The 14,785-nt window shown below is 36.2% G+C and overlaps 1 protein-coding gene across 1 annotated transcript; it reads right to left on the reverse strand.

Annotated features, from left to right (window-relative positions):
• Positions 1 to 11,279: 11,279 nt before the first annotated feature.
• On the reverse strand, positions 11,280 to 13,680 carry LOC145126342 (uncharacterized). Its single transcript, XM_079061726.1, has 2 exons — positions 13,356 to 13,680; positions 11,280 to 13,240 (listed from the first exon to the last, which is right to left on the reverse strand). Exons 1-2 carry the CDS (start codon positions 13,678 to 13,680, stop codon positions 11,280 to 11,282), a joined length of 2,286 nt encoding a protein of 761 aa, XP_078917852.1.
• Between the last annotated feature and the right edge of the window lie 1,105 nt (positions 13,681 to 14,785).

Consider the following 14,785-nt stretch of genomic DNA (forward strand, 5'->3'; position numbering starts at 1 on the left):
TCTTGGAATTCTGCATGTTGAATCTATTCAACACCTTATCCAAGTACTCTGACTAAGTCCAATTAGTCTTTTACTCCTGTCTCTCAAAATCCTTATCCCTAGGATATAGGCAGCTTCACCAAGGTCCTTCATAGCGAAACACTTCCCAAGCCAGGACTTCACTTCCTGCAGAGTTGGGATGTCATTTCCTATGAGTAGTATGTCATCCACATACAATACCAAAAAGCTAACTATACTCCCACTAGCCTTGACACACAGGACTCATCTTCACTCCTCGAAAAGCCAAACTCTTTGACCTTCTCATCAAAACAAAGATTCCATCTGCGAGGTGCTTGTTTCAATCCATAGATGGATTTCTCAAGCTTACACACTCTATTAGGGTACTCTGTACTGAAAAAACCCTCTGGCTGACTCATGTAAACATCCTCGGCCAACTTTCCATTAAGGAAAGCGGTTTTGACATCCATTTGCCATATTTCATAATCATGAAATGCAGCAATGGCTAACAGAACCCTAATAGACTTAATCTTGGCCACTGGTGAAAAGGTCTCATCATAATCAACTCCCGGAGTTTGAGAATAACCCTTTGCAACCAGTCGTGCCTTATAAGTGTGTACATTACCATCCATGTCGGTCTTCTTCTTGAAGATCCACTTGCACCCAACTGTTTTACGACCTGGTACATTGTCAACCAAGTTCCAAACTTGATTGTCATACATGGATTGTATCTCACTGTCCATAGCCTTTTTCCATTTAGCAACCTCAGGGCCTGCCATGGCTTCCGTGTAGCTGTTAGGTTCATCCAGACTTACCAGTGTGCTATCACTGATAAGTGTATCACCTTCCGCAGTAATATGGAAACCATAGTAATGCTAAGGTGCATTCCTAACTCTCGTGGAACGCCTTAGAGGTACAGACTCTTATGTCGGATCAACAGGAGTTTCCTCCTTAGGTTGATTGCTAGGGTTTGAGGTTCCTTCACCACTTGACTCTTGAATTTCTTCAAGGTCAATTTGCCTCCCACTGTTTCCTTTTCTTAAGAATTCTCTCTCTCGAAAGACTCCTCTCCTTGCTACAAATACCACATTATCACTAGGTCTGTAGAAGAGGTAACCGAAGGATCTCTGTGGGTAGCCGATGAAAATACACCTCTCACTTCGAGGTTCGAGCTTATCATGAGTCTCATGCCTCACGAACGCCTCGCAACCCCATATCTTGATGTGGTCTAGATTGGGAACTTTTCCAGTCCACATCTCATGAGGTGTTTTGGGAAGCTTTTTGGTAGGTACTAGATTAAGGATAAGGGTAGAAGTCTCTAAGACATACCCCCAAAATGAGATTGGTAGTAAAGCTCGACTCATCATGGAACGAACCATACCCAATAAGGTTCGATTGCGCCTCTCAACCACACCATTCAACTGTGGTGTCGTGGGAGGTGTCAATTGTGAGACAATCCCACATTCCTTAATATAATCAAGGAACTTTGTACTAAGATACTCACCACCTCAATCGGATCGAAGCATCTTAATGTTCCTGCCCAACTGATTCTCCACTTCATGTTTAAACTCTTTGAACTTTTCAAAGGTTTCTGACATATGCTTGATTAAGTAGACATATCCATATCTACTAAAATCATCAGTAAAAGTCATATAGAAGTGGTTAGCATCTCTTGTGGCGGTTCTGAAGGGTCCACACACATTAGTGTGTACAAGATCCAACAAACCTTCACCCCTAACACAAGTACCAGTGAAGGGTGACTTTGTCATTTTCCCAAGTAAACAAAATTCATAACTATCATCTAATTTTAGGTCAAATGACTCCAAGAATCCATCCTTTTGGAGTTGGCTTATGCGTTTCTTGCTTACATGTCCAATATGACAATGCCATAATGATGCTTTATCCAAGGTAGTGGAAGAATCGATAGACAACACATTATTTCCTAGGTTATCTACAACCGACACAGTTTCATACACACCATCACAAGGTAATGCTTTAAAATAAAGAACATTATTAAAGAAAACATTAATACCACCACATTCATTATCAAACGAAAAGGTAAAACCTTGTTTGTACAAACCATGAAAGGAAATAACATTTCTTGCCATTTCAGGCGGGTAACAACATTTATTCAAATCTAATGTTAACCCATTACTTGGCGACAAAGAATAAACTCCAATCTTGGTGACAGGTGTAACTTTCCTATTTCCCATGATCAAGTTTATCTTCCCATGCTCCACATTCTCACTTTTTCTTAGTCCCTGCAAATCACAACATATGTGAATACCACAACGTGTATCAAGGACCCAAGAATTAGAATAAGGTGAGTTATTAGACAATATAGTGTATATACCTGCATGGTTAGGTTTTACTTTCCCATCCTTAACATCTTGCAAGTACTTTGGGCAGTTTCGCTTCCAGTGCGACTTTTCATGGAAATAGAAGCATTCAGCCTCTTTAGGGTTAGCAGAAGGAGTGATGAAACCTTTCTTGGTTCCACTAGAAGAGGAGCCATCTAGGGAATTTCCCTTGGTACCCTTCGAAGGGCTCTTCCTCTTCTTTCCTTTGCCTTGCCCGATTGCCAAGACAGGGGCCGCGGTAGGAGTAGGAGTAGTAACAACCGACTTACCTTTAAGACCACTTTTTGCGGTCTTCAGAAGTCCTTGAAGTTTGCTGAGTGTAACTTCCTCCTTTTTCATGTGGTATATCATGCGGAATTGATCATAACACGAAGGTAGAGAGTGCAAAACGATATCAATTGCCAACTCCTCTGGGAAGTTCACATTCAGTTTCAGCAAACGGTCCACATACCTTTGCATTTTCTGCATGTGGCCCGTGATGGGTTCACCATCCTTCATCCTGGTTGTTATCATGGAGGAGATGATCTCATATCGCTCTTGACGAGCACTCTGATGGTAACGATCCATCAAATCCTGGTGCATCTCAAAAGGATAGTAGTCCTCATAGGATTTTTGGAGCTCGGCTGTCATAGTGGCCATCATGATGCATGCTACTTTGGTAGCATCTCTTTCATGGGCCTGATATTCAGCGATCTCCTCAGGAGTAGGAGATGGCTCGAGTTCTTTAAGCTCATTGTCGAGGACATATTCCTTGTCCTCATACCGAGTGACCATTCTGATGTTCCTAATCCAATCCATAAAGTTGGATCCATCAAAGATGACTCTCCCATAAAGGTTCATGAGAGAGAAGGAGCCGGTAGGGTTTGATCCAGAAGCAGCATTGTTGGAAGACATCTGAAAAGAAGAAAGACAAGTTTAGATTAGATATAAAGATAGTCCTTAATAAAACACCAAAATGTAATATTAAGGCTAGGACCCAACACAATATTTTATAACTTAGAAGAGGGATGCCGTAGTCCAAGCTATAAAATATTTGAAGGTAGGTGAATGACGATTCACCAATTTCTACCATGAAAAACGAAAAAACTTATTAGGTTTTAATTGGTTTTTGAAACTCCTAGATTCTTTGAGATTCATTGAACTTTTCAATGGCATGTTTCAATCTCGAGTGTGCCCTTCAGGTTTTGTGACTGGGATGTCGAGGATCACAAAACAAGGTGTGAAGTAACCATGCAAATTACTTGGTACCCTCAATATTTACCCCTCAATCGATGTGCCGGTTAACCACACTCGCTCCATCGATACTATGATAAATATTAAGTTACCCTTTGCCTACCTTGTTAAGTCCAGGTTAGTGTGCTGGTTAACCACACACGCTCCACTAACGACTTAATCAAAGTGCAAAGTGTAATTTCATGGGTTAGCACCTTATTCACATTTTCCTAAAGTAACTAAGATTGGGAATTTATAATAAACATTTAGTTACTTTATTTTTCATCATACTTTTAATGAAGATTTAGAAGTCCTTGTCCTACGCGTTCGGCTAACGACCCTCCACCAGTCAAGGAAGCGGTGGGTGAGAGTGGACACCCATTAAGCTGCCATTTTATAGGCAACAACCTTATACCCCCTTATAGACCGGCTTCGTGAATGAGGCCTACTAACGGTAAAACGACTTGTTCTTATATATATATATATATATATATATATATATATATATATATATATATAATTAAACTTATAATATTATAAACTATAAGGATTGCATTTTAACTTTTAAAATTCTAGGAGTTGGAACTAAAGTTTTTAAAGTGACTTTACATGTTCCAAAACTTGAGGGCAAGTTTTGTAACTATCAAAACTTTTCATCTTTCATAATTTATGAGTTAATGGATTAATAAAATGAGAGACTTTTCATTTTATGTAACCTATGTGTTTAATAAAAGACTTTAAAAGAGTGACTTTTGGTAATCCATAACTTGAGGACAAATTATGGATTCCATTAAAACACATAATGATCAATAATTAAACTAACAAGCAAGTTACAAATAATTCCTATGATCTTCTAAACTCATAAGTTCATGAATGTTCATATCAACAATTTCAAGAATCATAAATAAACCATATAAAACTTGAAATTTTGATGATATCTATTGAAAATGGATTAGCATAACCATTACACCATCTAAAACAAGTTTTATAACACCAAAACAATTTAGGGTAATGTTTCTAGACCATTTCCAACAGCAAAACTCGAAAATCTGCATTCAGGGGATCCTACTCATCGAGTGCAAGAGCCTACTCGAAGAGTAGGATGAATTTGGTCATGGACTCGTCGAGTCCCCCCATGGACTCGGTGAGTTCATGTTGCAGAGTGCAGAAAAACTGAGTTTTTTCACAGTTTTGCATCAAGTATCAAACAAATAAGCCTAGGCTATGATACCACTGAAGGGTTTTGAGCATTCTAACACTACTAAGGTGTACATGCAACCCTAGAAACCTTGGATCTATGTTTTACTATGATACATGCAAAATTGATTTTCCAAGGTTCATAACCTATCTAGCATACATGGGGAACTTTTAATCATAAAAGTAAGTAAGAAAACATACCTTGTAGTAGTTTGGATTCCTTGAAAACCTTGTGAGCCTAGCACCTCAATTGTGATGCCTCAAATGTCTCACACAACACCAAATGCACTTGGAATAACTTAGAGAGAATGAAGAACACTTAGAAATCAGCTAGCCCTCACAGTTCTTACTTAGTGACCGATTTTTGTGAAGAACATGAAGCTTATATAGTGTGTTACAATTAGGGTTACACCATGTAAACCCTAATTGTCATGACTTTTCATTTCCATGATCCATGGGTTCAACCACACCATGGAGCATCCATGAAGCATCCTATAGGTTTTAGCCCAACTTGATAAGCCATGGAGCATTAGCCCACTATACAAGTATGGATGATTTACACAATCAACCCATATATTTAATTAGTCTCCTTTTGATCACTTAATTAATTCCAAATTAATTATTGATCAATACTAATTAAATAATATTATTAATATATTAGTACTTATAATATATTAATAAACCTTAAGTGTTATTTCTCTCATTTTAGTCTATCCAAATGCATGATGCCATGCAACCCAAATGGACCATGCTAATCGGGCGAAGTACATTCCAGAAATAGTTATGAACTTAGACACCTAATCCAACACTTTTGTGAACTTTACTCTTTCAAACTCTTGTACTCATTCAGAAGCAATTAAAGAGCCAAACAGATCGTATTTACATTTTGTGTTCTTAATTCAATCTGTACTCTAATTTTGTTCTTAACACTTGATTCATACGAACTACAAATGGGAACTCCTAAAATTACAAAGCAAGCAGCATTCGAGATTCAAGTAATCGAAATCAAAGCATAACCTAAACATTCCATCCTATCACCGACTGATCAGTACTAGCATGCAAGTCCACAAACTCATACAGTAGGCATATAAAAGCATCTCTCTTAGCATTCTATCATCCAATCCTGAGCAGATCCTTGGCACTAATCTAGCATGCGATTCACAGATTCACAATTCAAAGCATAACATAAAACATGTATAGGTATTTTTGGGAAAACTTACTTGAGCTCGGTCGATTGCATACACCACACCCTTTTCTTTTATTAGCTAATAATATGCCTAGTTGTTATGCTGACCACTATGATAGATAAGATCTTACCTAGTTATCATGATGTCCAATTGCCAGGAAACGCTAAAACTCTTTATTATAGCCGCCTTTGGATAAGCTTAGCACCTAGTGTTACTCTGCCCAAATTCTCAACTATGCTAAACACACTTAATATATATATATATATATATATATATACATACATATATAATATGTATACCGTATAAAACACAACACGAATAACAACACGACCGACTAGGGGAGTCCCCCACGACAAGAGTTAGATGAGACATGATTCATCAACACGTTGATTGATATTCAGCTAGCACCCGACCTATAATCGTTAATTTTTAAATTAGCAAGAGAGATATGTATAGATCTATACCGGATTGACACTCCCACTTGTGGTTGCTAGCTACAATCCGACGACAAGTCGAAGCAGACATAACTTTCTTACCACAATGACGTCTGATGAAGTGTCGTGTTATTTCTTTCGATATCAACAGTCATAGATCGATTATAGGAACTCATCGTAACTTTGTCAAACTAAAACTAGCTATCATAAACGACTAATAAGAATTTATATAAGTAGTTATAGTACTCACAAACTCGAAGAAGCGAGTTTAGATCAACCGACTCTCAACTAGCTTAGACTCCCATTAGGAACCTACCTATGGAAGTAGTGATAGTACTCACAAACTCGAGGAAGCGAGTTTAGGTCAACCAACACTCAACTATCTTAGACTCCTACTAGGAACCTACCTATGGAAGTAGTGATAGTACTTACAAAACTCAAGGAAGTGAGTTTAGGATAAACAAAACAACTAAAATACTCACACATGTTTTATAACAATAAAACCTGTGGACTCACCAAAATTATGTTGACCTCTCAAACCACATATATTCTCAGGAGAATGAACCCGCCTGAAGAAGGAGATAACCCCGGTGATGCAGCCCACAATTGATGTGATTTGCTTGTATACTTTGCCTTCTTAACCTACCTGTACCTCAAACAATTATGTAATATCTTTTATTTAATGGATAAATAGCTACGTTTTTTAGTACATCCTGTGTATTATTCAATGCATATCTTGGCCTGAAATCCCAACATCCTAACATCGCACAGCTTGGCGCTTCCGCCGCCGACCAGGGTTGTGACATTTTGAAGGAATTTTATAGAAAGAAAATGTTAGGAATGGTCCTAAGCCCTTGAGAAGAAAAAATGCATAATTTTGGCTCTTAATGACATTCTGAGAAGTTACCACGACGTAGAAATCATCTCCACGTCCTGGCATTTGTTTTTACCATGACGGAATTCCATCATACCTATTACCACGATGTGGCATTACTAGACCACGTTGTGGCATTCTTATTTTTCGCAATCATTACAACTTCTAACTCGACACCACGATGTGGGATTCTTATTTTTCGCGATCATTACGACCTCTAACTCGACACCACGACGTGACGTTTCTTTACCACATCGTGACTAAGGTTCAACACACTTTTTGAAGATGGTTATTTGATTTATTTTGATCCGGTACATGTACATTCATGAGAAAAGAGTCCAGAAGTAATGTTTCTAACCATTATACAAGATGTCCACCACATAAGTTTCAGAATTCAATCTCGCCACTACTATCCCAGTAGAGTCTATTCCAATTTCTCCTTTTTACTTTTATGTTATTTAATTGTTTAAGTATGCAATATGGACATTGCATCAATTAAGTATGGGGTAGGGGGTTGAATATAGGAATGCAAGCTTACTGATAAAACTTAAAAAATGACTAGGATTTAAGAAAAACATATTAGAAAATTTTGAAATAATAGTCTAAAATTGAATCTAGTTAAAAAAAATTGTTGTATTTGTTGTGTTGAGATCTAGGTTTCTAGTGTTGTGTGGGACGATTCGATGCGAGTTTCAATGTTTATTTGAGCCAATATATGTTTTAGTATATTTGTGGCTTCCTTGTCCTAGTGAAATCATGGAACAAAAACACGACCTTGCTTAGTTTGAGGGTCATAATATGTTTAGCATCGTGTACCATAAATGTATCCAGTAGAGCTTATGTAGTCATTGCACCTTAGACTAATACCTCTAACCAATAAGGGTTGAAGTTAAGTTCCATTGATTAAGCATATGTTTTTATAGGATTTTTAGTTTTGAGTGAAAAAAGCGAGAAAAGAAAAAAAAGGAAAAAAATAGAAAAGTAAAAAAAAGTTGAAAAAGTTTGAGAAAATAAGAGTCTACAAAGCTATGAAGATCAAGAAATATCATGAAGAAAAGTTCAAAAATCGAAGATTCAAGAATATGGCAAATTGCCAAGTTATTTATTGTAATTTTTATATCTAGGTTATTTTTCCATATGTATGCTTGGGGCTTAACCAAAAATTACCTTGAGGTTAAGAAAGATTTCTGGGGATATATCTGGAGGGATGCATAAAATGAATGTTGTTCAAAAGAAGTGGGGAAGTGTTTATGAAGATTGTGAGTATTTAGGATTGGGGAGGTTTTTAGGATTTGGACACAAATGCATGCATTGCGGTCTTGATGTAATGTAGAGGCTTAAAATGGATTGTCTTGTGTGATGTTGGTAGCTAGGGTTTTAATGTGATGGTATGATAATAGTAAAATCAACTTTGCTTGAGGGAAAGCAAAAGCCAAGTGTGGGGTATTTTGATGTATGCATATTTAATCGTGTATTTTGTGCATATTTCTAATACTTTTAGCTATAATTATGTTTATTTTGGGACATAAGGTACTTATTATGTTTAAATATGTTTTGTAGTAGCAAAAGCATGCTCAGGATAAAAGGAAGCAAACGAGGAGCTAGAAGCAGGAAAATTTGGGTTAAGACAAAAAGAAGACAAAGAAGGCTTGAAGACAGAAGACCAAGACGTGGTGATCATCCACCACGACGTGGTAAATGGAAGATTCTCGACCAATGAGCTGACTTGGAGAATATGGGATATCCATGAAGACCACGCTGTGGTGCCTTTTAACCACGTCGTGGTGATCATATATATGGTAACTATAAATATCCGAACATTAGGTCGAATGGGGAGACTTCTGGACGATTTTTTGAGAGGTTTTGCGACTTAAACCCTCTGGAAACCTTGGAGAAGATCAGAAATCAATTGGAGCTCAAGAGTCGTAGAGATATAGAAGAATTATACATAGATATATTCGGTTTGCTAAACATTACTCATTTCTAGTCTTATTTGCATGAATTTTGTGTGTTTTTTCTGCTATTATGAGAGGCTAAAAACCTTATACTTCTATTTGGTGAAGATGAACATGATCCTTACGTGTTGATTTCGATTTATGGATAATTTATGTTGATTTTACTTGTGATTGATAATCAAAACCCTAACATGTATTAGTTCTAGTTTTTATTGCTTATTAATCAAGTTATGTGTGATAGTTGATCATTCTAATTGCATGAACTTGTCACCTAATTATTTATGATCATTAAATAATTAGAGCTAGGATTAATCATACCTTAGATAAGGTTATTAAAGCTAGTAACTTTAACTATGTTAGAGAGCATAATTACACTTAATTTATGCTTGGTTGCTTAACTTAATCATAGGAAAGTAGTTATTAGATTTATCATTCATAATCCAGTTTATGCTCATTATCGATTTGGTGTTTAACTTGTGCTCGGTCATCGCATGGCAATTCATAAATTGGTATATCTAGATATTTTATCATAATAGCTAGTTAACGAATTGGTAATAAATATACTCATTCACTAGAAATCAACCATAAGAGAAGGTGAAATCGGAACTGAACATAAGTATTATTTAATCTTGAAGTAAATTCGTTTTCTTTGTTTGCATAAGTGTTGAGTTTTAATAGTAGTTTGATTTAAGTTCTTCTGGTCTTGCAAAATCAGTAAAAACCCCCAATCGAAGTTTGTTTCCTAGTATAATTAGAAGTAGTTATTTTAATAAATTAAATTTCGTTCCATGTGTTCGACACCCGACTTACCCAAGCTATTCTATAATCAAACTAGGTACACTGCCTATCGGTGCATAAATTAGTTAAGTTAGGTTATAAATTTAAAGTTAGTAGGTACTTTTGTGCACATCAATCCACTAACATGCAAAATCATGGCAAGCAAACTACAAGCTGCCTAGGTGGAACTAATCAGATCCAATCATATAACACATATTGATTGCATACAATCATTACATAAAGCACGGAAGTCGGTTTCATCACATAAATAATTATATTCTTTTCATAATCATAACTGACTACTTGTGAAGCTCGGTGATTGGACGGTATGCATTCTCTTTTTCAAGGCATTATACACTTCCTTTAAAACTTATCTTCTCAAAACTTGTCCCAAAATAATTTAATTTAATTTAATTTGTATAAATTTATTTTGTAAGTCAAACGAGTCGTGGTTTGAGTCTAAACACACAGGGTGCATGTTTAATTATATCAAGCCATTGCTTTGATACCAACTTGTAACTTCCAAAAATCCAACCATAAAATTTTGAAAATCATAACATATTCATATTAAAACCGCAGAAGCTAAGTTTTGTTTTGAAAACCATAATGTAACATATAATGGTTAAATTATATGTCATGCCCCTCCGAGAATGTCCAGTTATCTCAGTCATGCCATCTCCTCGACCTTCTAGCTTGAAGGACATGCAACTAAAAATATAAAGTAGCAACTATAAGCCTAAGTCTTAGTGAGTAATCACAACACTCACCGATCATACAAATCATACACAATACGCACAATACACATAAAAGTCAACTAATAAATCACATATTACTTACATTCTATCACATATAACTAAACACATACGTACGCTAGCATTATGATCACTGATCACAACTAGATTCCCTCACTTAAGAGGCTTTTCTCTAGTTTACATGAATAAACCACATATCCACACTGGGACCTTCAGTGGTCGACCACCTACCCACACTAGGACATTCAGCGGTCTTCACAATTACATCACCTACCCACACTGGGAACTTTAATGGTGTAATAATGGTGTATGGAGATCAACCCATACATAAAGTTAACACTACACCATCAAAAGCAGCAGTGGCGTAGCTAAGATTTTTTTTAGGGTGTGCCAAATAATTTACAAAATATAAACTACTAGAAAAATACTTCAAACAATAATAAAATGTAACAATGTATGCATTTTTAAAGTAAATTGTTCATTTCAGTTGCACACGACGCTCTTTTACATCATTAAAATCATCTAAAATCGAGTCTAAACTAAAATCTTAGCGATATCTTTCTCGATGTAAAGAACTAGACTATCATCAATAAAATCATCGTCCATCTTGTTACGTAGTCTATTCTTCACAATTTTCATGGCGGAAAATGCACGCTCAGTAGTCGCAGTAGACACCGGAAGGGTCAACACAAGCCGAATCAATCTGTCAACAAGATAGTAATGACTTGCTTTTCCTGTCTCTACCAAGCCTTGACATACTTCAAAAATAGATGACAACTTTCCCAAAAATGGATGGTCCTTCACATAAGCTTCAAAGTGCTTCAACTGAAATTTTAGAACATCAATTTCCTGTTCTGTGAAATCAAGATAATAATATTTTTTTGCAAGTTTGCAAATAGAATCAGAATTGAAGCGTTTATATCCCTCCTTTGGATTCAAAGCAAGACTAAGTTCTAAAAGCTCTACAACTCTTTCATTGAACCTTGTATTAATTTCCTGTAACTGAAAATCAATAGTTTCATTAAATATATCAAAATGATAGTGATGCTCAATAGTAATATGACCTCCCTTCCTGTTGCTTCTCCCTTCAAAATAAGGATCTTTGAATTCAGGAATGTCAATATCATGCTTCTTACAAAATTCAACGACATCATCAAGAAAAGTTGCCCATTCATTATCTCTAAGGGTTTCAATCAGTTTCTTTGTATGGGAGACCATTGTGATTGCACTTATGATGTCTTGAGATTTTTGTTGTAAAGCTTGACAAAGAGTATCAGTAATTCCCAAAATTTGTTTCATCATATGTAAAATGAAAACAAATTCAAAAGATGTCATTCTTTTCAACGCGATACTAGCATCACCTTTTGTTTTATAATTAGATCCCGCTTTTTTTATGTTTTCCAAAACCGTACAAGTTGGATTATACATCCGTATAAGACTACTAATAGAAGTAAAATGTGAGCTCCAACGAGTGTCTCCGACACGCTTTAAAGTACCAAATTGATTAGCCCCTTTACCAGTATTAATTTCACCAGATTCTAACAATTCTGCAATTTCAGCAGCTTGAGCAGCTTGTAGCTCATCTTGGCGTTTACAAGAAGCACCTACGACATTCACAATGAAAGATAAATTTTGGAAAAATTCATGTACAAAGCTTACTTCTCTAGCTGCTGCAACCAACGCAGGTTGTAACCGATGAGCCATACAATGTATATAATAAGCACATGGATAATCCTTAAGGAATAATGCTTGTAATCCCTTCCATTCACCACGCATGTTGCTAGCTCCATCATACCCTTGTCCACGAAGATTCTCAACAACAAGCTCGTAAGAAGTAAGAGTTTCACATATAGAAGAATACAAAGTGGAAGACGATGTATCTTTGACATGGACAAGATCAAAAAATCGTTCTTGTATGTAACCTTTCTTGTCAGCATATCTAAGAATAATGGCCATTTGTTCTTTCTTACTTTCATCACTTGCCTCATCCACGATTATGCAGTATTTAGAATCACAAATATCTTCAACTATCTTTTTTCTCACTTTCTCAGCAAAAACATGTAAAATTTCTTTCTGAACCTCAGGTGAAGTGTATTTCGCGTTGCCGGGTGCATTTTCTAAAACGACACCTGCAACCTCTTCATTGTAAGAAGTTGTGTGCTTGATTAACTCAATGAAGTTACCACGATTTTTTGAATCAATTTTCTCATCATGCCCCCTAAATGAAATCCCCTGAAATGAAAGAAAACGAACAACATCTATTGATGTTTTCACCCTTAGCCTATTCTTTTCAATTTGATCAGCAGACTGTTTTTGCATCACTTTATCAATATGTACTGATTGATTCATCAAAGTATCACAAAATCGCACAACATTATAATGCTGAGAGTTTGGTATATCTCCAATGTGTTTCAAAAATGAACAATGTTTCCCTTTAACTTTGTTCGAGTTTTTATTGGTTGTAAATGCATCATGGCCATTATGGGTATTTGATTCTTCAAGAAAAATATAGCAAAAAAAAATATGCTCTATCTTTAGTTTTAGAATGCTCAAGCCAAGGAAATTCGGAATACCATTTAGATTGAAAACGTCGTGGATGACTTTTTGAACCGGATGGAGGATATTTAGGCAACACAGGTTGATGTGGCACCGATCTTAAGTATGCTCGTCTGATTTCATCCTTCATATTGGCTGCATATTTCCATATAGGTAGACGTAGGCCAGGATCATGTTCAATAGAACAAAATGTAGGATTCTCAACCGTTGAAAATGGTGCAGGGCTCTTAGCCGTTGAAGATGGTAGAGGGTTACCATCTTCTGGAGGTGCTTGAGGGTTCCCAACCGGTAATGATGATGATGTCGTGTTTTTCTCTTCGCCTCTTGGTAAGACATTACGCGTGAAAAATGAATCCAATCTTTTTTGCTTTGTTCCCATTGTTCAACAAAATTCACTAATCACAGAAAAATTCAATTACAAACATAATCTTATATTTGTATACAAATCAAACTTATATGTAATACAATAACACATAATACAATTATTCATATAACTATTTCATAGCAACAATTAACAACCTAATTTATACAATACATACGAATATACGATAAAAAATAAAATCAATGCATACCTTAATGTTAAATTGGACAGAACTAATTCAATTAAAAATTATATAAGATATAAATAAAACAAACTGGTTAATTAAGATAAAATAGGAAAAACAACAAACCTGGTGACGCTATGGAGATTAAACTTTGAAGTGTTTTAATTGCAATAAGAAATTGGAACGACTAACGACGATGCAATACGTTTCAAAACGACAAAACCTTATTTGATTGAGATGCCGACAGTATCCCTAATGTAATGCGCAAAGAGAAAAAGGAAAAATAAAATAAAATAAACAAACTTAAAAATTGTAGACGGTGGGCCATTTTAGCCCAAAATTTGTTTTAACTAAGGAAATTATATTATATATATAATATATATATATGTATGCTCAAGTTATCTAGGGTGGGTCATGGCCCACTCTTGCATCTAATCAGCTCCGTCCCTGAAAAGCAGCTCGACACGAGTAAAAAGCCCAAAGTCCACCAGGCCGGCAATCCCTAGCAAGAATAAACCGGCCATGCAAGTCGGATAGCAATATAATATACAACAAAATCGTCCGTACGAATCCTCATGCAACATCCCAGGAAACACGGAAAAGGCAACATTATTATATTGAAGGGTACAAATCTTGCAACTTGTGGACACTCGTACCGTCCAGATAAAGAAGTGGGAACCTGAACCATCCTATAAGTATATAAGGACCTCGAGGAAAATCGTTAAAGCCAAATATTTCTCACTCTAAGCAATTTTACTACGCTTCCTAATTGACATCTGACTTAGGCATCAGAGAGCAATATCAGGGTCCATACCTCGATATCGCTTTCTAAACTAGTGTGTGTCTATCTTTGCAGCGTGGCTTCCAGATTGTGCAATAGAAGATGACTTACTCGATTAGCTACCATGCATCCAGAAGGCCATGTAGCAACATTGGCGC

Source organism: Lactuca virosa, chromosome 7, assembly GCF_052849685.1.
Source record: "Lactuca virosa cultivar CGN04683 chromosome 7, Lactuca_virosa_CGN04683_v6, whole genome shotgun sequence".
Classification (NCBI taxonomy): Eukaryota; Viridiplantae; Streptophyta; class Magnoliopsida; order Asterales; family Asteraceae; genus Lactuca; species Lactuca virosa.

What these genes read in the sequence shown, in the direction of transcription:
- LOC145126342 (XM_079061726.1), bottom strand. Translation starts at nt 13,680, where the DNA reads ATGGGAACAAAGCAAAAAAGATTGGATTCATTTTTCACGCGTAATGTC. An exon ending in GCCTAAATATCCTCCATCCG is followed by an intron (nt 13,241 to 13,355) that starts GTTCAAAAAGTC and finishes TTTTTCTTGAAG; the next exon opens with AATCAAATACCCATAATGGC.